This window comes from Typha latifolia, unplaced genomic scaffold, assembly GCF_019914945.1.
Source record: "Typha latifolia isolate L0001 unplaced genomic scaffold, TyphaL0001v2 contig_51, whole genome shotgun sequence".
Classification (NCBI taxonomy): Eukaryota; Viridiplantae; Streptophyta; class Magnoliopsida; order Poales; family Typhaceae; genus Typha; species Typha latifolia.
The window spans coordinates 1-25,000 of NW_027330496.1; the positions used below are offsets into that span (position 1 = coordinate 1).

Sequence of the window (25,000 nt, forward strand, 5' to 3'; positions counted from 1 at the left end):
GATTTTATTAACAACTCGGATGAGTACAGTTGGAAAGATATTGATGGGAAGTGCGACACCTTTCTTCTTAAAAGGTTTAGGTGCAACAGATTACTGGGAACTTTTTAAGGAGTGTGCATTTCTTAATGAGGACCCTAATGATCATGAAAAATTGCAAGAGATTGGAAGGAGAATTGTTGAGAAGCTGAAGGGATCCCCTTTAGCTGCAAAGACTGTGGGAGGGATATTAAACTCCAGGTTAGATTATCAGCACTGGCTGGATATCTTAAATAGTGAAATTTGGGAACTAGAACAAGATGAGAATGACATCATGCCAGCTTTGAGATTAAGTTATCAGTATTTGCCTTCACACTTAAAACCTTGCTTCACATATTGTAGCATATTTCCTCCAGATTGTGAGCTTGATAAAGAAAATTTGGTTTACTTGTGGGTGGCTCTGGGGCTGGTTGAGCAGCCTATAAGTGGAAAGCGGCAACCAGAGGAGATAGCAAATGAGTACTTCAATTATCTACTGAAAAAGTCCTTTTTTGATTGTAGAGACCTTGACAAAGACCCATTCTATGTCATGCATGATCTATTACATGAACTTGCACAATTTGTTTCTCAAGGTGAATGTTGGAGAGTCATAAGTGGTAAGAAAGAAAGTATACCAAATGCTGTTCGCCACTTATCTGTTGATATTTTGAGTATGTCCAAACTCCAGATCTCTAACCTTAAGAACTTGCGCACCCTTCTACTTTTAGATGGAGATGATTCTGAACGGTGTTATGTTAATCTCGAGATGTTCAAAATGCTAAAAAGCCTACGAGTATTGATAATACCTCCTGAGTCCACAGTTACTTCTCTTGAGTGCATTGTTGATCTAATACACCTTCGATTCTTGAGTCTTGATTATAGTTCTATTACTCATGCTTACAAATCTGTGAATAGGCTTTATCATCTTCAATTTATGAGATTTACACCACCATATTTTGGTTATCCTGGGGATTCTCCACTGAAGCGGCCAGTTTGTTTCAATCTTGTCAACCTGAGACACCTGATTATGCCAGGGAATACAGTTGCAAATATATCTGGCATAGGAAGGCTTACTTCACTTCAAAATTTGAAGGCATTCCGTGTTGAAGAGGAGGATGGACACAAGATCTGTGAGTTGAAAGATTTGAGACAACTCCGTGAACTGTCCATTCAGAATCTTGAAAATATAACAAATGTTAAAGAGGTTCAGGAATCTAACTTGAAGAATAAGAACCACCTCCATACATTGAGTTTAGAGTGGGATTCATTTGGAGCCCCTGAGTTTGTCGAGCAGGTACTTGACTGTCTTGAGCCACATTCTAATCTCAGGGTGTTGAGAATAAAGGGATATATGGGTCTCAGCTGTCCCCGGTGGTTGACAACTAGTTCGTTCTCTGAGTTAGAATCTATTGTTTTTTCATGTTGCAAGGGATTAGAAGTCCTCCCACCTCTTGATCAGCTACCCTACCTTAAGTCTCTATGCCTTGAAGATATGCATGCAGTCAAACAAGTTGGCTATAGATCCAATGAGAGATTTGCTGATAGCATTTTTCCATCATTGGAAGCACTAGATATCTCAAATTGTGACTTACTAGAAGAGTGGTACGGTCAAGCAGGGACAACCCAATGGTTTCCATGTTTAAGAAAACTTCGGGTTTCTGGATGCCCCAACCTGAAAGTGTTATCCCCTCTCCCTTGTAGCTTAAGAGAATTGGATATAGGTGATGTAGCATTGGGTGCTCTTCCTAAGCTGTGGCAAGGTGGGAGGAGCAACCATGTGAGCTTGTTAACATCATCTTCTCTTGCTTCGTTGACTGTACAAGACTGCTCAAGCCTTGTGACCATAGGCGAGGGCTTGTTACTGCATCCTGAACTCTTTACAGCTCTTCAAACATTATCCATCTCTAGATGTCCAGAGTTGAAATATTTGCCCGTTGGTGGGTTCAGGAAACTCATCTTTCTCACAAAGCTTGTGGTAAAGTGGTGTCCAGAAATGCAGAGAAGTGTAACTTCAGAAAGTTTCCTTCCCTCATCTCTCCGATCCCTCATTATTGATTCGTGTGACCATCTGGATGTGATGTTATCCAAAGATCTGTGGGAACTCACCTTTCTCTCTTCATTGGAATTACGTTGCTCTCCAAACATTACATCCCTTCGCACATTAGAAGTGCTTGGAAGATGGAAAGCACTACAATCTTTGTCAATTGACACTTGCCCAAAGCTAGCATCATTAGAGGGTCTACAAGCACTTTGCCCTCTCATGTTCCTCAAAATTAGGTGTTCCAGATCAGTTGCAGCAGCATTATTACCATCAGCATTGCCCAATGAGTTAGCCAACGAAACTGCAGTGGAAAATCCCTCCTCTATGTTGGGTGGACATGAAATTGAAAGATCGCTGAAGCTACAGCATTTTTCCTTTGCCAGAACACTGCTTCGATTATTACAGAGATTAGTAGCTCTCCTCACCCTCATATACTCCGCAATTAGGATCTTCTCTAGACTTTGTGTGCCAACTTCATCTCAGCCGCTACCATTGACTGCTGATGTTTCAAAGAGGGCAGTGGAAGGTTCCTCCTCCTTATCAATCGACAGGCTGCACATTAATGATCTCTCTCTGCTATGTGCAATGCCACTTCGAAACCTCTCTTCCCGTGTTGTGACAATTGAGATTTCTTATGAACTGCAGTCCTCACTTGAACAATGGATGTTGCAGAACCGCACCTCGCTCCAAGAGCTAATAATTTTCAGCATGAAGTCTAAGCAGTTCCCACCTGTAGACCTGCAAAGCTTGTCTTGCCTCCAGAATTTGATAATACACAATGCCTCTTCTCTCCAGTCATTACCGATACTTCCCTTGTCGCTGAAAGTTCTGCGCATAATTCGTTGCCACCCAATGTTAGAGATGAGGTGCCTCAAAGATTCAGGTCCAGATTGGCCGAAACTTTCTCACATTCCTACTGTATGCATAGGGTCATACAATAAGGGACAATTAGAAACTATTGCTGCTGCAGAACACAGCACAAGAGGATTTTCTACCACATAATAGGTATGAAGTCTTTTCCTGATTCCTTCACATTGAGTTCTTCTTTGACACTAATTTTTCTGTTTATCCTTTTGTTTACTTTTGTTTTTCTAATATCCAGTCAATTTTCAGGTGCCAGATTCCGACGTCGGCAGTAGTCTTGTGCACAAGGATGCTCGTTCTCCCTAAATTTTAGAAACTGAAAGTCACAAACTAGATCGAGGCAGGTTCTTGTTACCTGTTTTTCTGGTTGGTCATTCTAGAAAAATGTGATAACATGATATGCATTTCATGCTTCTGTAATAGGACTTTTACCTCGAGGTTAAGCGCCATTGTAAGAATGAGATTTATCGTTTATATAAGGATTTGTAAAGTTGGAATTCTGTGGCTTAGAGGTGACATATTCTCAAGTTTAATTTCAGACAGGGCAAGGGTGTTTCAGTCTGTAAGAATGAGACTTATTCTCAACTCCAATATTCATCAGAATGGGTGTTTCCTACCTCTAGCCTGTAAATATGCAAAGCTCTTCTTTTGAGAGAAATAAGTATTTAGTGGTGTCATAATTAAGATGATGCTGATGCCATTAGAATTCAAATCCGGGACTGTTCATACATTATGTCTTTTTAACCATTTGACGACTATTCTATTGTCTTCATGAGTTCAAAAATTTTAGGGTTAATTATATCTTAACCTCTCAACAACCATTATGTATCGCTTTCATCCATCCAAGAAAATAGACAAATACACCTCATAAATTATTTAAATGTTTCACTAAGCTTCTTTGTCAATATTTTATTAGAAATTTTAATATAAATAATCTTAAAATTTGACTAATAGAACAGGACAAAAATATCTCTATCTTCTTTCTGTATAATTTTATATTCTCCTTTAGTAACCTTTAGCATAACTTATCTAAATATTAGACCTTAAACTGATCTTCTCTAATTCTTCAAAATATACTTTTAATAATAATAGAGACGAAGATAAGACAAGGGCATTTTTTTCCATCTACTTAGTCAGCCAATTTTTTAATATTTCCTTTTAAAAAAAAATTAATGAAAGAGGCTCAGTGATATAATTAAATAATTCAATGGTGTGTGTGTTAAATTTTTATTTTCTTGGAGAGGTGAAAATGAAACAAAGTTATAGTTGAGGGGTTAAAAATTATAATTAACCCAAAAATTTACAATGACATTAGCTCCTAATTCCTATCCATCTAAACTTTGATCTAGTAATGCCACGATGATGTTGGACTATAAGAAATTCTTCATTTTGACGTAAAATTGATTTGAAGCAGATTTTATTTTTAATCGTGGATCATGTAAAATTCTAACGATCAAGATAATTATTAGAGAAATTTTAGGCTTAATTTAACAACTCGTCTCCGCTTAGTTTGGCTCCCTCAAGAATAAAGCTAACAAATTACCCCCTAATTTTTTTAAAAAAAAATCTATTACTTAACCCATCTGTTAGACCACCATAAGTTAATTTAAAGTTTAATTACGTATTCACCCCCTTAATTTAATTTATAAAATCACATCTGTATCCTAAGTTTTTGATATACAAATCAAATTACTCTCATAAATGTGAGAAATTCTTTCCTGTCTCCAACTCGCTGGTTTTGTAGACCAAATTGCACCTTGGTTTGACAGTCTACAAAACTATTATTTGCATAAATACGCCGACATGCAGTTATTATAGTTGGTCAACGAGGAAGACACCGTTATAACTTATTAGTCTATGACGCTGACCAACCAATTATTGGAGCACCGTACTCATCATCCTCGTTGGAGAGAGGGGCCAAAATAGCAACAGTTGCCAACTTTGTCGTGCATGCTCTTTCTACTAATTAAGAACGTAGAAGCATAGTTGGCAAATTTCTCCTTGTTCTACTCTTGCTTGCGTTGTGAGGAACAAGGAGAGAAGGCCAGTCTTCCACAATGCCGGTGGGATTGACAGTCGGTGGATGGTTCGCGTCGAGCATCGTCGGCAAACTGCTCGATTCCCTGAAATCCTACGCCACGTACCAGTACAGGTGGCAGCTTGGCCTTGAGGCGGAGCGGGAGAGGCTGGAGGAGGCCCTTCCCCGGATCCAAGCTTTGCTGGACGCCGTCGACAGCAGCCACGTCCTCAAGGAGAAGAACCCGGCGCTGGAGGAATGGATGTGGCAATTCCGGGACGCGGTGGAAGAGGCGGAGGACTTCATGGATGAGATCGAGTACTACCGACTCGAGAAACAAATCAAGGGGGAAAAGAGCAAGGTGAGCCGAGTTGTCTCTCGCCTCAAAACTATTCTCAAGCGTGCTGTGCATAAGGATCGCACTCTAGAAAGGTTAAAAGATATTGTGAGGAGATTAGATAAGGCTATCGCTGGTATAGGGGTTTTTGTTAATTTGCTGGACGCCTTAAAACACAAGCAATCTTTGATCACCGGTAACCGTGACACTACTTCCCTTTTACCTGTTGAACATAAAGTGGTTGGGCGAGGTGATGAGAAGCACAGCATAATAAACAAACTGCTAAATTTCAGTTCTGCAACTGTTAGGAGGAATTTTTCCATTCTACCTATAGTTGGGGTTGGAGGGATTGGGAAGACCACTCTTGCTCAATTTGTATACAATGACGAGGGAATAAATAAGCACTTTAAAAAGAGGATGTGGGTGTGCGTCTCTAATACTTTTGATGTGCTCTCACTTACCAAGAAGATCTATGAACTGGTGGTGGTTGATAAAACACATACTACTAATAATCTTGATTTGCTTCAACGGGAGATTTTAGAAAGTTTGAGGTCTAAAAGAATTCTGCTTGTGTTGGATGATGTGTGGAATGATGATGACAGAGAGAGTTGGGGTAAATTACTAGCACCTTTCAGTTCAGTAGAGGATGGAAGCATGATCTTGTTAACAACTAGAATGGAAAGAGTTGCAAAGATGACGGCGGGTACTATGGAACCTATATTCTTAAAGGGTATGGGTGAAGAAGATTACTGGGAGTTCTTTAAGAATTGTGCATTTGGTGACGAGGACCCCAAATATCATAACAAACTGCAAGACATTGGAAGGAAAATTGCAGAAAAGCTAAAAGGTTCCCCTTTAGCTGCAAAGACTGTGGGAGGGATATTGAGAACCAATTTAGCTGACGAGCACTGGAAAAATATCCTAAATAGTGAAATATGGCAACTAAAACAGTATGAGAATGACATCATGCCAGCTCTGGGATTAAGCTACCAGCATCTCTCTTCACACCTGAAGCCCTGCTTTAGATTCTGTAGCATATTTCCTCAAGATTATGAGTTCGGTAAGGAGGAACTTGTCTACTTATGGATGGCTCTAGGCTTGGTTCAGAGGCCCATAAATGGGATTAGACGGCCAGAGGATATAGGAGAGGAGTACTTAAATGAACTAGTGGGGAAATCATTTTTTGATTGTAAAACAGGCTTACACACATACTATGTCATGCACGACCTGTTACATGAGCTTGCAACCTCTGTTTCTGTAGGTGAATGTTTTAGAATCGAAAACCGTTGTGAGCCCATAAGCATCCCTAAAACTGTTCGTCATTTGTCCATCAATACTTGTTTTACTCTACCAATACCTGAGATCACCAAACTCAAATACCTGCGCACCCTTCTTCTCTTAGAAGAATCTAATCCTAGCTACTGTCACATTCCAGAGGTGCTCAAAGGCCTGAGAAGCCTGCGCGTATTGGAATCAGCCGGTTTTTACATCACTGATGACTGTTTTAGTCATCTAAAGCACCTTCGCTTGTTACGTAGTGGTTCTTATACCTCTCCAGTTTTTGAATCATTGAATAAGCTTTACCACCTCCAGTTCTTATACTATCAACAGAATGATCCACATTCCAATAAGTTATACCCACCAGACTTCATCAACAACCTTATCAACCTTAGGCGACTAAGTACGCCCAATTCTCTGATTGGCAATGTATCTGGTATTGGGGGACTAACCTCGCTTCAGATTTTGGATTGCTTCAGTGTTAAGAAGGAGAATGGAAATAATGTTAAGGAGGAGTATGGAAATAATCTTTTTGAGCTCAAAAACTTGAGAGAGCTCCGTGAACTCGGCATTCAGAATCTCCAGAAAGTGACGAGCGTTGAAGAGGTCGCTGAAGCCAAGCTGAACGACAAAGAGCACCTTCAAACACTGACGTTAAAGTGGGATTTCAATCATATCTATGACAGCGGCAGTCGTGGAAGCCCCGAGGTCGAAGAGCAGGTACTTGACGCCCTTCAACCACATTCCAATCTCAAGAACCTGAAGATAGGTAATTATCTTGGGCGCCGGAGTCCGTGTTGGATGACTCCACAATCTCTGTCAAAGTTGGTATACATTAAACTTCATGACTGCGAAGGATGGGAAGATCTGCCACCTCTTGGGGAGCTACCCTTCCTCGAATCTCTACAACTATTTTCAATGGATTCGGTAAAACGGGTTGGCAGTCCGCCGGACAGGGGAACTGAAGTTAGCGTGTTCCCGTCGTTGCGAGTGCTGTACATCAAACACATGCCGGCGTTGGAAGAGTTCTACGGAGGAGCCAGAACAAGCCGATGGCTTCCATCTTTGAAAAGTCTATCGATCATCAGATGCCCCAAGCTGAGAATGTTTCCGAATCTCCCTTGTGGCTTAAGAAATGTGTATATAGAATCTGTCAACTGGACTGCTCTTCCAGAACTATGGCAGGGAGGGCTAAGCACGTCGTCATCGTCATCTCTTTCTTCACTGGAGATCTCCGATTGTCGAGGCCTCGTGTCCCTGTCTAAGGGTTTGTTACTGCATCCTGAACGTTTTACATCTCTTGAGAAGCTGTCCATCTGCGGGTGTGGAGATCTGACACATTTACCCATCGCAGGATTCGAGAAATTCACCTCTCTCAAGGAACTCAGGGTAATGGGTTGTCCGAAGCTGCAAAGGGGCTCAACGACACAAAGGTTCCTCCCTCTGTCGCTGGAATGCCTCGCTGTTGAGGATTGCAATGTTTTGGATGCACTGCCCAAAATCCCGGAAGATCTCAACTTTCTATCTGAGGTGAAATTAAAGCGCTGCGCGAACATCAAATCCCTTCCACCGGCAGAAGTTCTCGGCAGATGGAAGGCTCTCAGGAGGTTGTCGATTGAGGAATGCTCGGAGCTACGATCACTGGGAGGTTTACAAGCACTCTCATCCCTCAAGTATCTGACAGTCGAAGAATGCCCCAAGTTACTCGCAGCAGCTTCGTCGTCACCATCATCGTTGGCAGTGGAAAATCACTCTTCCTTAACATTGGAGCATCTCGTGATTGACAATCCCGTGGTGCTTTCCACTGTGCCTTTGAAAAGCATAGCTGCTCGAGAAGTGTACATCGGACGTTGTAATGAAGTCCGATCCTCAACACTAGAAGGATGGGTGTTGAGGAACCGAACCTCGCTGCAAGTGCTGAAATTGGGAAGCGTATTCTCTCGCCATTTCCCGCTTGTGGACCTGCGAAGCCTCTCTTGTCTGAAACGCCTCGGCGTAGACTGGTGCAGAAAGCTTCAGTCACTGCCAAGACTTCCAGCATCGCTAAACAAATTCTGCTTATATTTCTGCTCTCCAGAGTTGGAGGAGAGGTGCCTAAGAGATTCAGGTCCAGATTGGCGTCAGATTCGCCACATTCCTTACGTGCAAATAGGCAAATACAATAAGGAGAAATTGGCAACTATTACTCCAGCGGAACACAGAAGCCGAACACGGGTATCATTTCTTTCCCAATCTCTTTAACGTTAAATTTATCTCCATATTACAGTGAATTTTTTTATTTTTTTTTGGGTGCTACATCGTACTATTTATTCCTGATTCTGTTAATTTCTGAAAAAGAAGAAGAAATTGAGTGGATATTAGTTGCTATTTAGAATTCAATCTTTTTTTTTTTTTACTGTTTTAGCCAAGAAATGTGATTTCACGATAAAGAAAACACAAAGAAAATGCTTCGGTTATTTTGTAGTATCCACGTAGAATGTTTATGCGGTAGGTTTATAACTGATTATAACTGACTATTTAGCTTAAAAATAATTACCATATTTCCGTAAATTGCACATTTATCCCTACTAATATTTTTCACCTTTCAATTGTATATGATATTTTACTCATCGGTACGTTTTTTTAAGGAAACGCAGCACTAATCAAAACACAATAACCATCAACTTCTAATGTTGAACAGGAGCTAGAGGAAGATTCTTCGTAGGCATCGGAGCTAGATGAAGATTCTTGTGAAGAGGAACAGTAGATCCTTTCTTTTCAGTACGAGCCACTGCTGCACATTGCCATTGAGTAGCTTCTCTATATAAGCTTGTTATCCGGACATAATTCTGAATTCAAGTACTCGCTACCTAATGGGTGCTAATTGCTCTGAAATCAAGTCCTTGCTAGTAATGGGTGTTCCAGGAATCGTGCTCAAACTTTTGGTTCGCTCATATAGTCATGTGTGGCTAAGTGAAGAAAACTGGGTAAGAAGACTTCTCATACGCAATAACAAGATTTCCCATCTTTAGTGTTTTTTGGTTGGGATTCAAGCCCAAAGAAAGATTTTCTTCTCCTATATATAAGGGTGATATCTTGATTTAAGAAAGTTTGGATTTTTTGTGTCATCTTAAATCATATAATTTGGAACTATTGTTATTGTTTTTTGGTAGTTGGTTTCTGGTGCTCTTGCTTAAAGCTTGTTTTGGTGTAGTTATTTGTACCTATTTTTACTAATTGCTGTTTACTGTCCCGTAGTTTTTGCTTCACGCTGATAGGAAAGAAATCCTCTGTTATTGGAATGTGTATCAATTTAGGAAATCAAATTCTTCATGGTTAGGACGTTGTCTTTACTTATAGAAGAAATTCCTATGTGTATAAATAGTGGTAAATATGTAATATAAGCCTCGTGGTATATTATATTCTTCTCCATTCTTCTTCTTTTTTGCCTTTCATGGAATTAGTGCAGGATTAAATCCAGCCTATTGCTATACTCTAAGCTCTCTTGTAGCATCTTCCTAATCATTATCTCCATGGCTAGCAACCAAGAAAATCCACCACCTTGTAATGTCGATAAATCATCTAATATCTCAAATCCCAATTTCATCCATCACTCGGATCATCCGGCGTCCTTTTTTCATCCCGGTCTGACCAAAGGCACTATATATCCTCTTTCAAATCATCTTTCCGACCATAGATACTTACTGCATCATCAAGTTTTTATTGCTCAAATTAGACCACTATAGAGCCTCAATTTTATATTGAGGCGGTAGCTTTAACCTAAATCAACTTGCAAATCATGGGAACAAAAGTTTCTTTTCCAAGAGCTTTGTTAAAAACATCTAGCAAATGATTTATACAGTTGGTAAATCTGGTGATGATGGAACTATCAAGTATCTTATCGCTTACATAATAACAATCCATTTCGATATGCTGAGTGCTCTCATGGAAGACCGGATTGGTAGCTATGTGTAGTCGCGCTCTATTGTCACAATAGAGAACGACATGTTTGAATGTAGCAATCCCAAATCTTTAATAAGATTTCGAAGCAAAAAAAGTTCACAACAAGTTCCGATCATGTCCCGATATTCTGCTTCAGCTGATGAAAGAGAAATATTTTTTTAGCGCTTCGACTTCCCTGAAATTAATAAAAGACCAAGGAAAGAGCTCGTAATTTGAGATCAATTTTAGAGGAAAATAATAACCCTTGATCGAAAGCATTTTTTATATACCGAACCATACGTAAGGCCGCTTTCATGTGCCACTTTCTAGGTTGATGCATAAACCTGCTCAATATATGAGCTGTATAAGTGATGTCTAGTCTAGAAGTAGTGAGATAAATTAATTTTTCAACCAATTTTCTGTAGCAGGTTGCATCTTTTAACATGTCACTCTTATATGAAAGTTTAAAATCTTTTTCCATTCGACTATTAGTGAGAACAACACCAAGTAATCTTGCTTCCTTAATAATCGCTGGAGCATACTTGCGCTGGCAAATAAAAATACCATTGTTAGAAGTAGGCACTTCAATACTAAGAAAAATATTTTAAAATTTCCAAGTCTTTAATGCGAAAGTGAGAATGAAGAAATTCCTTAAGTGCAGCAATATTCACAGGATCTTTATGATAATTAGTGTGTTATTAGCATATATCAACAGTGCAGTGAAATAATTTCTTGGTAAATAAAAAATAATCAGTTTTGGCGACTGATTGAATAGCTTTTGAAAAATCTTGCAAACTACTGCCAAGACGCTTGTTTTAGACCTTATAATGAATTGTGTAGTTTATATACTATATTGTCCTCCCTTGTCTACGGAGCCTAGGTAGATGAGACATATAAATCTCTTCTTCAAGTTTGCCATGTAGAAAGACATTGTTGACGTAAAGTTGGTAAAGGAACCAACCTCTTGCTGTTGCTAAAGCTAGAAGACATTTGCCAGAAAAATATTTCTTGATAGTTGACACTTTCCTGTTGTGTGAAGTCTTTCCCAACTAGTCTTGTTTTGTAGTAGTCGATTGAGCCAACAACCATGTGTTTGATTTCGCCCACTAACAATCAGTAGGTGTTTTGTGAGTTGGAAGTGGAGTCATAGTCCTCATGCCATTTTCTTCAAGAGCCAGCAATTTTTCTTACATTGCTTCCTTGAGTTAGAGAAATTCGCTCTAACTTGAGAGGAAATGTTAGGAAAGAAATCCTCTACAATTCGAATGAGCATCAATTCATGAAATCAAATTCTCCGTGATTGAAATGTCTATCAACTATATTGGGAATATTCTAATCAATTAGAATTTATTTCACCATGTATAATATAATCAATAGTTGTGTTATAGGTAGTCTTTCTTTATAGAAAAAATTCTTATAAATAGTGGTAATGATAATATGTAATACAAGCCTCGGGGCATATTCTTATCCATTTTTCTCTCTCAATGCGTGTTCCTTGTTAATTGTATCACTTTTATGGGAATATTCTAATCAATTAGAATTTATTTCACCATGTATAACATAATCAATAGTTGTGTTATAGGTAGTCTTTCTTTATAGAAAAAATTCTTATAAATAGTGGTAATGATAATATGTAATACAAGCCTCGGGGCATATTCTTATCCATTTTTCTCTCTCAATGCGTGTTCCTTGTTAATTGTATCACTTTTATGGGTTGTGATTGTGATAGTATTCTTGAGTGAGAAAGAGAATTTCTTTCCATTACTTATATCATGTGATAGATAATAAATGTGTATGGATTATTTTTCACTTGTTTCGAATTTAGTTCTACTTTTACATGTTTCTTTCTGTTTTGCCCCTGTATCTTTCATTTCAAGGTGGTTGTTTTGCACAACTATCTTTCTGTTTTGCCCCTGTATCTTTCATTTCAAGGTAGTTGTTTTGCACAACTATTCAAGTTATTTGAGTAACTATAAGTCTTCCCAAGATCAAATTAAGTGTGAAATGATTATTGCATGCATCTCAGAGTAGCATATTTCAAGATTTAATACAGATAATACTGGTGAGAAATTTGAGATTTATACATGCTTTACTCAATTCATCATGTCTTTCGAAATATAAGATCGTCTTCGTAGACGGTAATAATATCGTTCGAAAACCTCACTCTTGGTTGCATTCACATATATGATTCCTCTATCCACAGTATTGCAAAAGAACATCTACATGAACTCTCATTGTTGAAGTGCTTATGTTCTTTTGAAATGGAATCATGGTTAAAAATTATATTTTTAAAAATAAAATCTAAAACATGGTACTCAAAATATAAAAATTTTCCTTACAAGAAAAGACAAGCCAACTCGTGCCGGTGGTTTATTGTCTAAGAGCAGGAGCAATATTTTAAAAGACAAACACCGAAAACAACATTTCTTGTACAACTAATTAAAGTTTAATTGGTTGACGTGGATCCATATGTGCAACCTACAAATAATCACGACATGCATGATGATCCACACGAGTAGTTTGTAGTCAACGATCAATTTTTTTTTAGATTAGGTCACCGCTGTTCGACATCGAGATGAGATCGTGCGGAGAAAATTTAAAAACCGATGGTGAAGTTGTCGTGCGTTCAAATCTTATTGACATTGATGCTTAATTAATTTGATCATTGACTTTTATGACATCTTATATGTATTACGCTAATTCGTCATGCTGCGTTTTTAAGATCTCTTTGAACTTTAATTGTATTTGTTATTCTACTTTGACGGATCAACTCTGAGAGTGGGGACTTTATTATAAGTTTCCTCTGAAGAATCCATATCCATTATTTGACTGAATAATGCAAAGCAATTAGCCATTTCACAAAAAAGATTGCAGAACTATTGGCCTACATTTTACAAATGAGAAAACAAAGGCCGTTGACTAACGCCATGCCATCCTGGCTTTGCTTCTCGGAGTGGACCTAAGAATTGAGTTTGCGCAGTTGATCACAAGTAACCATTACCTCGGAGTTATAGAAGTGTAAAATAGTGATGTTACCGTAGTTTCGATTAGGAATCTATAAAATTGTTCTCTTTTCTCTTCCCAGTTGTGATTCTTTAAAATTAGCGAGCAGTCAACAAGTTACCTACTAAGAATGACCGAATCTGTCTTGTATATAAACAGTGAAGGGTGAGTGAAGGCAAGAGGGAACCACCACAAAGATAGACGCAGAGCTTAACAAACAACTCTGTTGGTTCTACTCGTGAGTTGTGAGGAAGAAGGAGAGGAGGGCTTCCACAATGGAAGTGGTATCGATAGTTGGTGGATGGCTTGGTTCGACCATCGGTGTTGGCGTGGTCAATTCCATCGTATCCTACGTTAAAGAGGACCAGTCCAAGTGGCAGCTTGGCCTTGAGGCGGAGCTGGGTAGGCTGGAGGAGGCGCTTCCCAAGCTCCAAGATTTGCTGGAGGCGGTCGATGGAGGCCAAATCAAGGCTGATAAATTAGCGCTGGAGCGATGGCTGTGGCAGTTTAGAGATGCAGTTGACGAGGCAGAGGACTTCGTGGATGAGATGAGCTACTACCGACTGGAAGAAGAAATCCATGGCGAAAAAGGCACGGTGAGTTATGTTGGCTCTCTCTTCAAACGGATCAAAATTATTCTTAAGCGTGGCATGCATCAGGATTCCACTGTCAAAAGGTTAAAAGAGGTTGTCAAGCAACTAGATAAGGCTGTCTCTGGTATTGGGGAATTTAATTCTTTGGCTGGCACATTAACACATAACCAACCTTTGAAAACCAGCAACCGTGAGACAGGTTCTTTCTCGAATGTTAGAACTCGAGTGTTTGGGCGAGATAACGAGAAAGATGATGTTATAAATAAACTGCTAAATTCTAATCCTACAGCAGAGAAGAACTACTCTATTCTACCTATAGTTGGGGTTGGCGGGGTTGGGAAGACTACTCTTGCTCAATTTGTATACAATGACGAGAGAATAAAGAAGCATTTTAACATGAGGATGTGGGTGTGCGTCTCTAATAATCCTAATCTGATCTTACTTACCAAGAAGATCTATGAGTCCACATTAGGGGAAAAACCTCATTTGGATACTTTAGATTATCTTCAAAATAAGCTCTCAGAGAAATTAAAGTTACAGAGGTTTCTGCTTGTGTTAGATGATGTATGGGATGATATTGATAATGTTGATTTGGATACACTACTAGCTCCCCTCAGATCAGGAGAGAGGGGAAGCATGATCTTATTAACCACTCGAATAGCAAGTGTTGCAGGGAAGATGATGGGCAAGGTGAAACCTGTCTTCCTAAATGGTCTGGGTGAAGGGGAGTACTGGGAATTTTTTAAAGAGTGTGCATTTCTTGATGAGGACCCTGAGTATCATAAGATATTGCAAGATATTGGGAGGAGGATTGCGGAGAAGCTGAAAGGGTCTCCTTTAGCTGCAAAGACGGTGGGAGGGATATTAAGCGCCAATTTAGAGTATCAGCACTGGAAATATATCTTAGATAGTGAAATATGGAGATTAAATCAAAATGAGAATGACATCATGCCTGCTCTGACATTAAGTTATCAGTATTTGCCCTCACACCTGAAGCCCTGCTTTAGATTTTGTAGTATATTCCCTCAAGACTATGAATTTGACAAGGAGCAACTTGTCTACATGTGGATGGCTTTAGGTCTGCTTCAGAAATCTATAAATGAAAATAGACGACAGGAGGATACAGGAGATGAGTACTTGAATGATCTGGTAATGAAATCATTTTTTGATTATAAAACCGATGACAAACGTACGTACTATGTCATGCACGATCTGTTACATGAGCTTGCGACATCTGTTTCCCGTGGTGAATGCTTTAAACTTGAAGAGAGCTCTCTACCCATACCTATACCCACAACTGTTCGCCATTTATCTATCTTTACTTCTGTTTCTCTATCTACAGTAGATGAAATCACCAAACTCAAAAACTTGCGCACCCTTCTTCTCATACAAAGAATTCCTGAAATTCTTGGGTTGCTCAAAGGCTTGACAACCCTGAAGATATTGGCATCATCTACTCTTGAATTCACTGATGACTGCATTAGTAATCTAAAGCACCTTCGCTATTTACGTAGTAATTACTATTGCACATCTCAAGTTCCTGAATCAGTAAATAAGCTTTACCACCTCCAATTCTTGTACTACGGAAACAAGTCTATTAGCTCCAGTAAACTATGCCCACCAGATCATGTCAACAACCTTATCAACCTTAGACGCCTTAGTACACCTAATTCTGTGGGAGGCAAGGTTTATAGTATAGGGAGACTAACCTCACTTCAGATATTGGAAAAATTTAATGTTAAGGAGAATGGAAATAATATTTCTGAGTTGAACCAGCTGAGACAACTCCGCGAGCTAGGCATTCAGAATCTCCAAGAAGTAACCAGGGTTGAAAAGGTCATTGAAGCAGATTTAAATGCCAAAGAGCACCTCCGAAAATTGTTGTTAGATTGGGCTTCCCAGCTTGAGAAAGATCGTCGTAATGTTAGCCCCGAGGTTGAGGTTGATGAGCAAGTACTTGATGCACTCCGACCGCATTCCGATCTTATGAATCTGGAAATACGTAATTATAAGGGTGGCAGGAGTCCACATTGGATGGCCACTGAATCTCTATCAAACTTAGTATCTATTAGCCTTTTCAATTGTGAAGGATGGGCAGACTTGCCAAATTTTGGGCGGCTCCGCTACCTTGAGTTTCTAGAGCTCTCTTCTATGGATTTAGTTAAGCGGGTCGGCGTTCAAATCGAGGGGACAGCTGAAGTTGCCTCTTTTCCATCGCTACAAGTGCTAAAGCTTAGCTCGTTGCCGGAACTGGAAAAGTTTTATGGAGGCGGCATGACGACCCAATGGCTTCCATGTTTGAAAAGTTTATCGATCATTGAATGCCCCGAACTGAGAGTGTTTCCCAATCTGCCTTGTCACTTAAGAGATGTGCATATAGAACATGTAAATTGGATTGTTCTTCCAGAATTATCGCAGAGAAGGAACAACAACAGCCTAAGTAACTCATCATCGTCGTCGTCTCTCTCCTCACTAAAAATCGAGTTTTGCCGACGTCTCACATCCCTAGCTAAGGGTCTTTTACTGCACCCTGAACTTTTTACATCTCTTGGGAATTTGACTATCTCTAAATGTGGAAGTCTGACACATTTACCCACCGGAGGATTCGGGAAATTCACCTCTCTCAAAACACTGAGGATAAAAGGTTGTCCAAAGCTACAGAGGGGCTCAAGCTCAACATCAAGAAGGTTCCTCCCTTTGTCACTGCAATCCCTCGCTATTGAGGATTGCGATGTCTTGGATACGTTTCCCAAGGCCTCGAAAGACCTCAAATTTCTCTCCAAGGTGGAACTAAAGCGCTGCCCAAACATCACATCTCTTCCCTCAGCAGAAGTGCTCAGAACATGGAAAACACTAAGAATGTTGTCTATTGAGGAATGCCCACACCTGGAATCACTGGGGGGTTTACATGCCCTCTCATCCCTCAAGATTCTAAAGGTCAAAAGATGCCCCAAGTTAGTTGCAGCAGCTTCACAATCAGCATCATTAACATTGGACAAGCTTGCGATCGATGATCTCTCGCTGCTATGCATTGCGCCGCTGAAAAGCATCTCCACCCGAGATGTCAATATTGAAGGTTACAATGAAGTCGCATCCTCAGAAATAGAAGAATGGGTGTCGAATAATAGCACCTCGCTGCAAGTGCTGAAAATGACGAGTGTATCTTCTCAGCAGTTCCCGCCTGTATACTTTCAAAGGCTCTCTTGTCTCGAGAATCTGAAGGTAGCCGAGTGCTTTGAGCTCCAGTCGCTGCCAAAACTCCCACCATCGCTAAGAAAACTGGTCTTAGGTAACTGTCCTCCAGAATTGGAGGAAAGGTGCCTAAGAGATTCAGGTCCAGATTGGTCCAAGATTCAACACATCCGTAACGTAAGAATAGGCAATTGCACCAAGGAGAAATTAGCAACTATTACTCTAGAAGAACACAGAGAGCAGGTATCAATTCGTTCTATTGTCTTTTCTTTTTCTATATCCAATTCATTTGCAGGTGCCGTTATAGCATTAGCACTTTAGCAATAGTTTAAGTGCATCAGGATGCCCGTTCTTAAATTCTTAGTAACTGGGAATCATATAGGCGAGACCTAGCATGTTATCATCAACTGTTTCTACATAGAATTCAATCCTTTTGAATGTTTTAGACAACAAGTGTGATTTCATGATTAAGAAAACACAATGACCGTAAACCTCTGATTTGAACAGAAGCTAAATGGATATTCTTCTGAGGGAACGGAGCAAGAGGAAGATTCTTCTGATGAGGAAACGGAGCAAGAGGAAAATTCTTCTGAAGAGTAACAATAGATCGTCCTTTTTGAGTATGAGCCACTCCTGGGTATTGCCATTGAGTAGCCTCTCCACCCGAGCTTGCTGACTGGAGATCGTTCTGAACTCAAGTCCTCGCTAACTGATGAGTGGTATAGTTGTCTGAAATTCCCACTCTTTCTTTCATCGCTTGTAATACTTATTGTTGGGTTCACCAAGTTGACTTGACTTGACGTTGTTGAGTAGTAGTAAGTGAGTAGGTTTGAGTCTATTCTTAAGCCGCTTACTAATTATACAGTCATTTGCATTCTTGTTTCAGGAAAGTTGGAATTTCTCTTTTAGAGGTGTCTTTTCAATCTTGTTAATTAGAGTTGGCGTTAATGGTTTCCTTGGAGATGGTTTCTAGTGATCTTGCTTGAAGTTTATTCTGGTGAACCTCTTTGTACCTATTTCATCTTAATCCATTCATTTCGTGGTGGGTACTTTGTTACTCAGCTTCTTAGGCATATTTCAAGTTCTATTACATATAATATTAGGGAGAAATTTGCTACTTGTACATGGTTTTCTCAATTTTTAATACCTGATTAAGGGGTTCTTTTCGTAATAAAAGAAAGTTAGTGTCGCCGTAGTCACTTAATAATGCAATGCAGGCAGGCATGCAGCCCGACCTACCTTGCGGTTAGTTCACTTTAATGGAGAATAGAGGAGGGAGGGGAGGAGAAAGCTGCGGTGGTGGTGGGGAGTTAATGGAGAGGCTTCCACAGTCTCTACTAGTCGACATATTGGCGAGGCTCGACCTCGACTCTCTCTGCTCGGCCGCGCCCGTGTGTAGAGGCCTTCGCCTCTCGGTCTCGCAAGCTCTCTCTTCTATCTCTAACCTCGACCTCTCGGTGAGCCTGCTAATCCCTTTTCCCCCGCATGGGTTCTCCTTCTTTTCTCTCTTTTTGCTAGAATTATTAGTTGGGCGTCGCAAATTTGGGAATTGGGATCCTGCTTCAGAGTTTTATACCAATTTTTTTAGGAACTGAAAGTTGACCCGATGATTTATATATATCCTTTTTTGAAGTTTTTATGAGTTTATAGGGGACATAATGGCTGTTCTAGGAGAGATTCTTAGGTGTGATATCTCTTTATCCAGGATGGATCTGTTCAAAGTTGTGAATAAATTTTCGCCTTTTATTCTTAAGTATGTGATTCTCGATTTTTTTTTTTTTTGGCTAGGAGTTAAACTTATAAATTATTAACTCTTTATAGTTAATAAGGGATAGTTTTCTGCGAGTTATGTTTCATTAAATGTATTTATGTGGTAGAATCAGTTGGAGACTAGCAATGTACTGCACATATTGGTCTTGTATGCTTAGGTTTCTTTTCTTTTCTTTTTCTTTTACCCCATCAAGCTACTTTCTTCGTTTAAGGATTAAGCAACGTAATATGAAACTAATATATTTGTGTTCTATGAGTGTCACCCATTGCAAATGTCTATATATTAAATTGCATATGGAAACACCTTAAATGTGAAATGTAAGAGTTTCATTGAACATTTCTTCCTAAATGGTATCTTTATTATTGCAGGGTTTTCCTCTTACTCTTCAGATCCTGAATAGAGTTCTTAGTGGTAATAATATCCTTCGAAGCCTCACCCTTGATTGCAGTCGCCTGGATGATTCCTCTATCAACACTTTTGCAAAAGAACATCTACATGAACTCTCATTGTTGCGGTGTTCAATGTTCTCTTCTTACATTTTCCTTGCCATTGGAGAAAAATGCCCCAATTTAAGGTATGGAACTTATTTGCCCTGAATCATTGTGAACTTTGGATTTGAGAGTCCTTTGTTTAGCCTTTCATGATCTCTTAGTATAATTTACCTTCTAAAATGTAAGAAGAAAAAGTATGCCTAATATTGTAGTTTGCAAGAATTAAATAATTTACTGTATCTTGACACACCACAACGAAAGTTGGTCAGTATAAATAATTACCAAATGCATGTTTTTATGGTAGAAGGAATGCCATCGGTGAGCATGGAGTAAATTTTGGTCCTAACCCTGTGGTATATGAACTCTTGTTTAGGTCAGTGAGAAGAAGATACGGGATGAATTATGACACTTTTGAGATATGGCAGTCCTGCATATTTTGTACTTGCTGACCTCTGACGTATTTATTGATTCCATTAACAACAAACTGAATTTTTGTTTAAAGACGTTGAAAAGAATAAAAGGGGATAGAATAGGGGTAGTTTATTTCAACAAATTATTTAGTATATTTTTTGGGGTATTTTATGACAACAGTTTTTATTTGGCATCCATCCAATGGAATGTTCAATGAATATGCTGGTCATAGAGGGGCAGTTGAAGGAAGTCGTCTTCTTGAAAATTTGTTAAAGAGGCATCATTGTATAACCAATAAAGCAGGTGTTTTTTTCATAATTGGAGCATTTCTTTGGCATGTAAGGAAAAATCCTTGTAATTTTTCTCTGTGCTGATATGTCATGTTTGTTATCACAATTTATTATCTGATCTTTAAGACCATATGATGTTGGGCTTAAACTGATTTAATTATTCACTTTTATTGATTAGATGAACCATGAGAGAGGTTGGAATGCATTAAAAAATACAACTTCCTTCATGCAGACTCTTTGCAGTAGATATGGTACACCCAAATGAGAATGAACCACCCAGTGTGTGTGGCAAGGCTATAGCACAGTTGTTCAAGGGCTGCTTGTACTTGGAGGTGAAATTTTAAAGACATTAGGTGGTGTTTGGTGTAAGGGTGATATTGTTAGATCTTTTATTTTTTAGTTTTGGTCTAATCAGCTTCTCCTTTTGCAGTCTGTGTCTATAAAGTTCCAGCTACAGTTTCCTCTCTCTGGTTATTTCGAATCTATCCAACTAGTCCTTCCCAAAAGTATTGAAGTTTTGTTGCTGCAGCCTATATCTAGTTGGCAAGCAAATTTGCTCGTTCTCAGTAATGTGTCTAATAGCGATCCAATTGTATTCCCAGCTGTTGGTGAAATCTCCTACTTGAGGCCACAGGGTGACAGGCTGAGATCACTCTCTCTTGTGCTGGATATAATAACTGATGAACTTCTTGTCTCTCTCACCAGCAGTCTCCATCATTTGGTTGAATTGTGCCTAGAAGACAGACCGATGGAGGAGCCCTCTTCGAATAGTGACTTGACCAATGTTGGACTTCAGTCACTTGAATTCTGTCACAGTTTGACACGTCTCTGCCTTACACGGAGTAAGCAACACTCTCCAGCAACTTTCAGAAGGGTAAATGATGTTGGTATACTTCTACTTGCAGAGGGATGTAAAAGACTTGAATCAATAAGACTTGGTGGTTTCTCTAGGGTGACAGATGCAGGCTATGTATCTCTTCTACATTCATGCAAACAGTTGAAAAAATTTGAGATCATAAATGCCTTTTTCTTGTCAGATTTGGCATTCCTTGATCTTGCTGGTACGGCTTGCTCCCTTGTAGAAGTGAGATTAGTATCCTGCAATCTTTTGACCAGTGAAACTGCAGAGTCTCTCTCTTCCTGTAAAAGTTTGGAGGTTCTGGACTTCTCAGGGTGCAGAAGCGTTGCGGATTCTGGGTTGATTTCAATCTCCAAACTTAGTAAGTTGACTATATTAGATCTTGGTGGAGCTGACATTACTGACATTGGCTTATCAGCACTTGGTGATGGGAGTTCTCCGATTTCTTCTTTATGCCTCAGGGGCTGTAAAAGAATCACTGACAGAGGCATCACCCTGCTGTTGCTTGGAGATGGTGTTATCAGTAGAACTTTGTTGACGCTTGACTTGGGTTACCTGCCTGCAGTATCCGATAGAGCTGTAAGCGTGGTCGCAGAGTCCTGTAGGCAAATCATCTCTATCTGCGTCCGGAATTGTTTTTCTATTTCTGATACTTCTATAGCAGCTCTGGGTTCACCTGATCATTCTGCTGGTGCAAAAACAATTAGAATGCTTGATCTCTGCCATTGTAGTGGTTTGTCTGTCGATTCTCTAAGGCTTCTTGCCCGTCCTTTCTTTCGTGGCTTACGCTGGCTCGGTATTGGAAACACCAAGTTGTTGGCTAAAGGGAAAGAGAAAGTAATGGAACTTTTGGAAGACCGTCCAGTGTTAAACATATGTCTAAATGGCTGTGAAATGGACTGCAAGGATGGTTGGCAGTATCATGAATGTACTGAACAGTAGGTTTTCGGTATTGGGATTTTAGATTACATGGAACACATCAATTCTCACCATTTTCTTCGCTGAAGAGGAGAATCGAGCAGCTTACCAGGAGTTTTCATTTATTGTTTGTAATAGGTTGAACTTTAAAATTATCAGTACATTGCCTTATATTTTCTTTTGGCTAGTCTCCCTAGAGTTTAGAGGCAGACATGTTAAAATGAAGGTAATGAGGGGGCTTTCTTTTCCCTGGTTATGCCTGATTGTAGAAGTCATCTGGCAGACTGGAAAATCCATCTCTATTTACGCCAATTTAAATGTCATCAGGTTCTTGCAAGTTGATGATCCCTTATACTTTGAATGAACATCATAACGACTTTGCGCAGCATTTTTGTGGTAAGGAAATATCGTAGAGATCCGGAGCTCAGACCGTCGTCAAAAGCTCTCCTGTAGTCTACATCAAGGTAAGGCCTTCAGAGCTTCATGACGTACGATTTCACAAATATTAACAGCGTTCAGGGGACTAACAAACCCACTGTTCACTTTCCTGAGCTCTTCTATGTTGTTTTCCAAGGAACCTTTCCGTACCGTGCTTATTACAACAGCTTAGCTAAACCAAGCATTCAACTTGAGTGCATGGTAAAGTAATTTGCTGCACAGCACAACGAAACCTCTTAGAATCAACAGTGATAAGAAGAAGAATAACTAAAAGAGGTAGCTGCTTCATTTGACATTTAGAACGTTATTACTTAGTAGCCTCTCAATATCACATAATATGGCATAAATTCCTTAGGCATTACAACCTGTAAGAGTTCACAGAAACGCTCATTCCACTTTCAACAAATGTTCAGGATTTAAAAGGTTTGCCGGATGTTATCTTTAAATTTCGATGACCAACTTATATAGATTGCCTCCATGGTAGGAAACAGCATGACAAGGTACATGGATTACTGGAAATATAAGAAAAATATCACTCAGGCGCATAGCGGTAATGTTAGAAACAAGATTTTGAGTTACAAACTCAAATTCTGAGATCAATCCAGACCATGGAAATAAACTTGAAAAGTCCAAAGCGATTGCTCAGCCCTTCTTTGGTGTAACAACAAGCGGAAAACCCAATTATGCAGGCCGCGAACTATTACAAAATTTCTGCAAATGTTACAAGCACAAACAAGCATACAGTTATATAAAAGCAGTTCGGCCTCCCCTTCTACTGTGCCTATCGTAGGTTGTATTGAACTTATCGACCAGCTCATTCATTGTACTGCAAAATTAGAAAATTAAAATGATTTATAGTATGTTCAAAACTGAATCTGTAGACAATTTAATATCACCCTATGTTTGCCCTTCGTTTTGATATAGCACATGAATGCTACATCAAAGCAAGCAGACCAGCATAAATCTTATGAACCTATAGGCTTCCACATCAATGCTTGCATATGTCTACTCTATTCACTAGCAGTTCCAATATTCAAAATGCATACAAAAAACCAAAACTAAATAACTAATAGATCACTTATTTGCATGTGTTGACATGCCTCTATAACATTATCAGGAGTTACGTTCAATGTTCATACCAAACACCACAACATGGCCAGTTTTGGTTCTTGCGGACAACTCAAGTTTATGAAAATATCCAATTTAAGATTTAAAATATGCATAATAGCAGGAGAATACATCAACTTTAAATTCATAAACTTTGTATGTGAAAGACCATTTGTGGCATCATTTGGTTTTCTGAAAATACCTCTTTAAATACCTTTTACTTACATTTAAACTCCTCCAAATCTGATATTACATGTATACCGAACAAGAAACCTAGGGGTATCCCCAAAAAGAAAAACAATAATTTTAAGGTAACACACAATATTGTAACTTCAAAAAAAACCTTTCTACAAGTAGCAGTGCTAAAAATACAAATCTTCAATTTTGTTTATTTTTCTTACTAGAAGTCCATGGACCAAAATTTCATGTGAAGGCCATGCATACAAACCTTTCCATGTATTTCATTCTTATTTCTTTTTGAAATGTCATTCTATCAAAACATTTACATACCTGGAGCAATTGGTGAACATGGCAAGATATGCCATCAGGAGTGTGTCATTAAATTCCTACATAAAAAAACCACCACTGTAACTGTCAACATAGGCATCAAAGTTAAAAATGGCATCTACCAAAATTATAACCATCACTCTTAGTGGACATCATATCAATACATGTGAACACTTAATCATTTGAAATGAATAAATGACTATATATATTATTTCATGCCTTGTATATATAACATATGGACTCCTAGGATGCAATATAACTCAGCAAAGGAAATTGATACAGAACACCAGTCCAGGAGAAGAGAGTATGAGGCATCAAAAGCAGAAAATGCACAAATGCATTAACATACCATCAAAAAGTCATCTTGAAACTTCTCAGACTCCATGGCTGGCAATCTTCTCAACAGGCTAGAGACTTGCCTCAGCAGTGAATTATCAACAGGAATATCACCTGCATGTCCCCCCAAAAAGGAAAAGGAAATATCAGAAATCAAGCAAGGAACACAAGGTTACAAGCTCCAATATAGTACTTCTGAGAATGAAATAAACTCATTTTTCAGCTTTTCTAAAGAGAGTTGGCATAAGAGATGTTTGGTTGTACATATTTAAAGTGATCTTCCACTTGTTTATGCAAACAAACTGGTGACTTGTTAATTTTATAATAAGATGATGGAAAAAAAAGAGAAATCCTACTAAGGACTAATACAGGTTTAGATGCAAAACAGACATATCAATTATCAACATAGAAATAAGAAACAGTCTCTGAACTCCAACACAAAGGATAGAAATAACTGAAGCACATGCAACTGTCAAATAACTAATGAAATTTCCAAACTCACGCAAGCATACCTCTTTGCATTGCAAGAAGATATTGATGGACTATTCTGATCCTGCTATTTAACATTTTGATGGCACTATGTATGCCAGTAAGATGAGCGGCCACTGCTC

General features: G+C 39.1%; 6 protein-coding genes across 8 annotated transcripts; 5 read left to right on the forward strand and 1 right to left on the reverse strand.

The window, feature by feature from the left end:
* The first annotated feature begins 6 nt into the window (after window positions 1-6).
* LOC140802616 (putative disease resistance protein RGA3) lies at window positions 7-3,581 on the forward strand. Its single transcript, XM_073158157.1, has 2 exons — window positions 7-3,061; window positions 3,170-3,581. The coding sequence occupies exon 1, from the start codon at window positions 20-22 to the stop codon at window positions 3,056-3,058; it is 3,039 nt and encodes a 1,012-aa protein (XP_073014258.1). The 5' UTR covers window positions 7-19; the 3' UTR covers window positions 3,059-3,061; window positions 3,170-3,581.
* Window positions 3,582-4,977: 1,396 nt separating this feature from the next.
* Window positions 4,978-7,357, forward strand: LOC140802618 (putative disease resistance RPP13-like protein 1). The gene is made up of 2 exons (XM_073158159.1): window positions 4,978-7,272; window positions 7,322-7,357. Exons 1-2 carry the CDS (start codon window positions 4,978-4,980, stop codon window positions 7,355-7,357), a joined length of 2,331 nt encoding a protein of 776 aa, XP_073014260.1.
* A 75-nt stretch (window positions 7,358-7,432) lies between these two features.
* LOC140802619 (probable disease resistance protein At4g19520) lies at window positions 7,433-9,808 on the forward strand. 2 transcript variants are annotated; one of them, XM_073158161.1, is made up of 3 exons: window positions 7,433-7,819; window positions 7,907-8,766; window positions 9,233-9,808. In XM_073158161.1, exons 1-3 carry the CDS (start codon window positions 7,471-7,473, stop codon window positions 9,254-9,256), a joined length of 1,233 nt encoding a protein of 410 aa, XP_073014262.1. In that variant the 5' UTR covers window positions 7,433-7,470; the 3' UTR covers window positions 9,257-9,808. The 2 variants fall into 2 exon arrangements, with proteins under 2 accessions (XP_073014262.1, XP_073014261.1); XM_073158160.1 differs by having other exon boundaries at window positions 7,433-8,766.
* Window positions 9,809-13,751: 3,943 nt separating this feature from the next.
* Window positions 13,752-17,861, forward strand: LOC140802617 (disease resistance protein RGA2-like). Its single transcript, XM_073158158.1, has 2 exons — window positions 13,752-17,504; window positions 17,769-17,861. The coding sequence occupies exons 1-2, from the start codon at window positions 13,752-13,754 to the stop codon at window positions 17,859-17,861; spliced, it is 3,846 nt and encodes a 1,281-aa protein (XP_073014259.1).
* Window positions 16,740-22,338, forward strand: LOC140802620 (F-box protein At-B). Of its 2 annotated transcripts, XM_073158162.1 has the most exons (6): window positions 16,741-17,504; window positions 17,769-18,303; window positions 18,479-18,718; window positions 19,401-19,606; window positions 20,457-20,556; window positions 20,655-22,338. In XM_073158162.1, exons 3-6 carry the CDS (start codon window positions 18,521-18,523, stop codon window positions 22,023-22,025), a joined length of 1,875 nt encoding a protein of 624 aa, XP_073014263.1. In that variant the 5' UTR covers window positions 16,741-17,504; window positions 17,769-18,303; window positions 18,479-18,520; the 3' UTR covers window positions 22,026-22,338. The 2 variants fall into 2 exon arrangements, with proteins under 2 accessions (XP_073014264.1, XP_073014263.1); XM_073158163.1 differs by having other exon boundaries at window positions 16,740-17,504; window positions 17,769-18,718.
* Window positions 22,339-22,948: 610 nt separating this feature from the next.
* LOC140802621 (COP9 signalosome complex subunit 6-like) lies at window positions 22,949-24,994 on the reverse strand. Its single transcript, XM_073158164.1, has 4 exons — window positions 24,902-24,994; window positions 24,403-24,503; window positions 24,057-24,112; window positions 22,949-23,265 (listed from the first exon to the last, which is right to left on the reverse strand). The coding sequence occupies exons 1-4, from the start codon at window positions 24,954-24,956 to the stop codon at window positions 23,184-23,186; spliced, it is 294 nt and encodes a 97-aa protein (XP_073014265.1). The 5' UTR covers window positions 24,957-24,994; the 3' UTR covers window positions 22,949-23,183.
* Between the last annotated feature and the right edge of the window lie 6 nt (window positions 24,995-25,000).

Excerpts from the sequence above, each read along its gene's own strand:
- LOC140802616 (XM_073158157.1), top strand. The coding sequence starts at position 20 with ATGAGTACAGTTGGAAAGATATTGATGGGAAGTGCGACACCTTTCTTC.
- LOC140802618 (XM_073158159.1), top strand. The coding sequence starts at position 4,978 with ATGCCGGTGGGATTGACAGTCGGTGGATGGTTCGCGTCGAGCATCGTC. Across the intron at positions 7,273-7,321 it reads GCCCCGAGGTCGAAGAGCAG|GTAATTATCTTGGGCGCCGG; the intron begins GTACTTGACGCC and ends ACCTGAAGATAG.
- LOC140802619 (XM_073158160.1), top strand. The coding sequence starts at position 7,471 with ATGGATTCGGTAAAACGGGTTGGCAGTCCGCCGGACAGGGGAACTGAA. Across the intron at positions 8,767-9,232 it reads AACACAGAAGCCGAACACGG|GAGCTAGAGGAAGATTCTTC; the intron begins GTATCATTTCTT and ends AATGTTGAACAG.
- LOC140802617 (XM_073158158.1), top strand. The coding sequence starts at position 13,752 with ATGGAAGTGGTATCGATAGTTGGTGGATGGCTTGGTTCGACCATCGGT. Across the intron at positions 17,505-17,768 it reads TAGAAGAACACAGAGAGCAG|AAGCTAAATGGATATTCTTC; the intron begins GTATCAATTCGT and ends TGATTTGAACAG.
- LOC140802620 (XM_073158163.1), top strand. The coding sequence starts at position 18,521 with ATGGAGAATAGAGGAGGGAGGGGAGGAGAAAGCTGCGGTGGTGGTGGG. Across the intron at positions 19,607-20,456 it reads GAAAAATGCCCCAATTTAAG|ACTCTTTGCAGTAGATATGG; the intron begins GTATGGAACTTA and ends TCCTTCATGCAG. Across the intron at positions 20,557-20,654 it reads AGGGCTGCTTGTACTTGGAG|TCTGTGTCTATAAAGTTCCA; the intron begins GTGAAATTTTAA and ends CTCCTTTTGCAG.
- LOC140802621 (XM_073158164.1), bottom strand. The coding sequence starts at position 24,956 with ATGTTAAATAGCAGGATCAGAATAGTCCATCAATATCTTCTTGCAATG. Across the intron at positions 24,504-24,901 it reads TCTTCTTGCAATGCAAAGAG|GTGATATTCCTGTTGATAAT; the intron begins GTATGCTTGCGT and ends GGGGACATGCAG. Across the intron at positions 24,113-24,402 it reads TTCAAGATGACTTTTTGATG|GAATTTAATGACACACTCCT; the intron begins GTATGTTAATGC and ends TTTTTTATGTAG.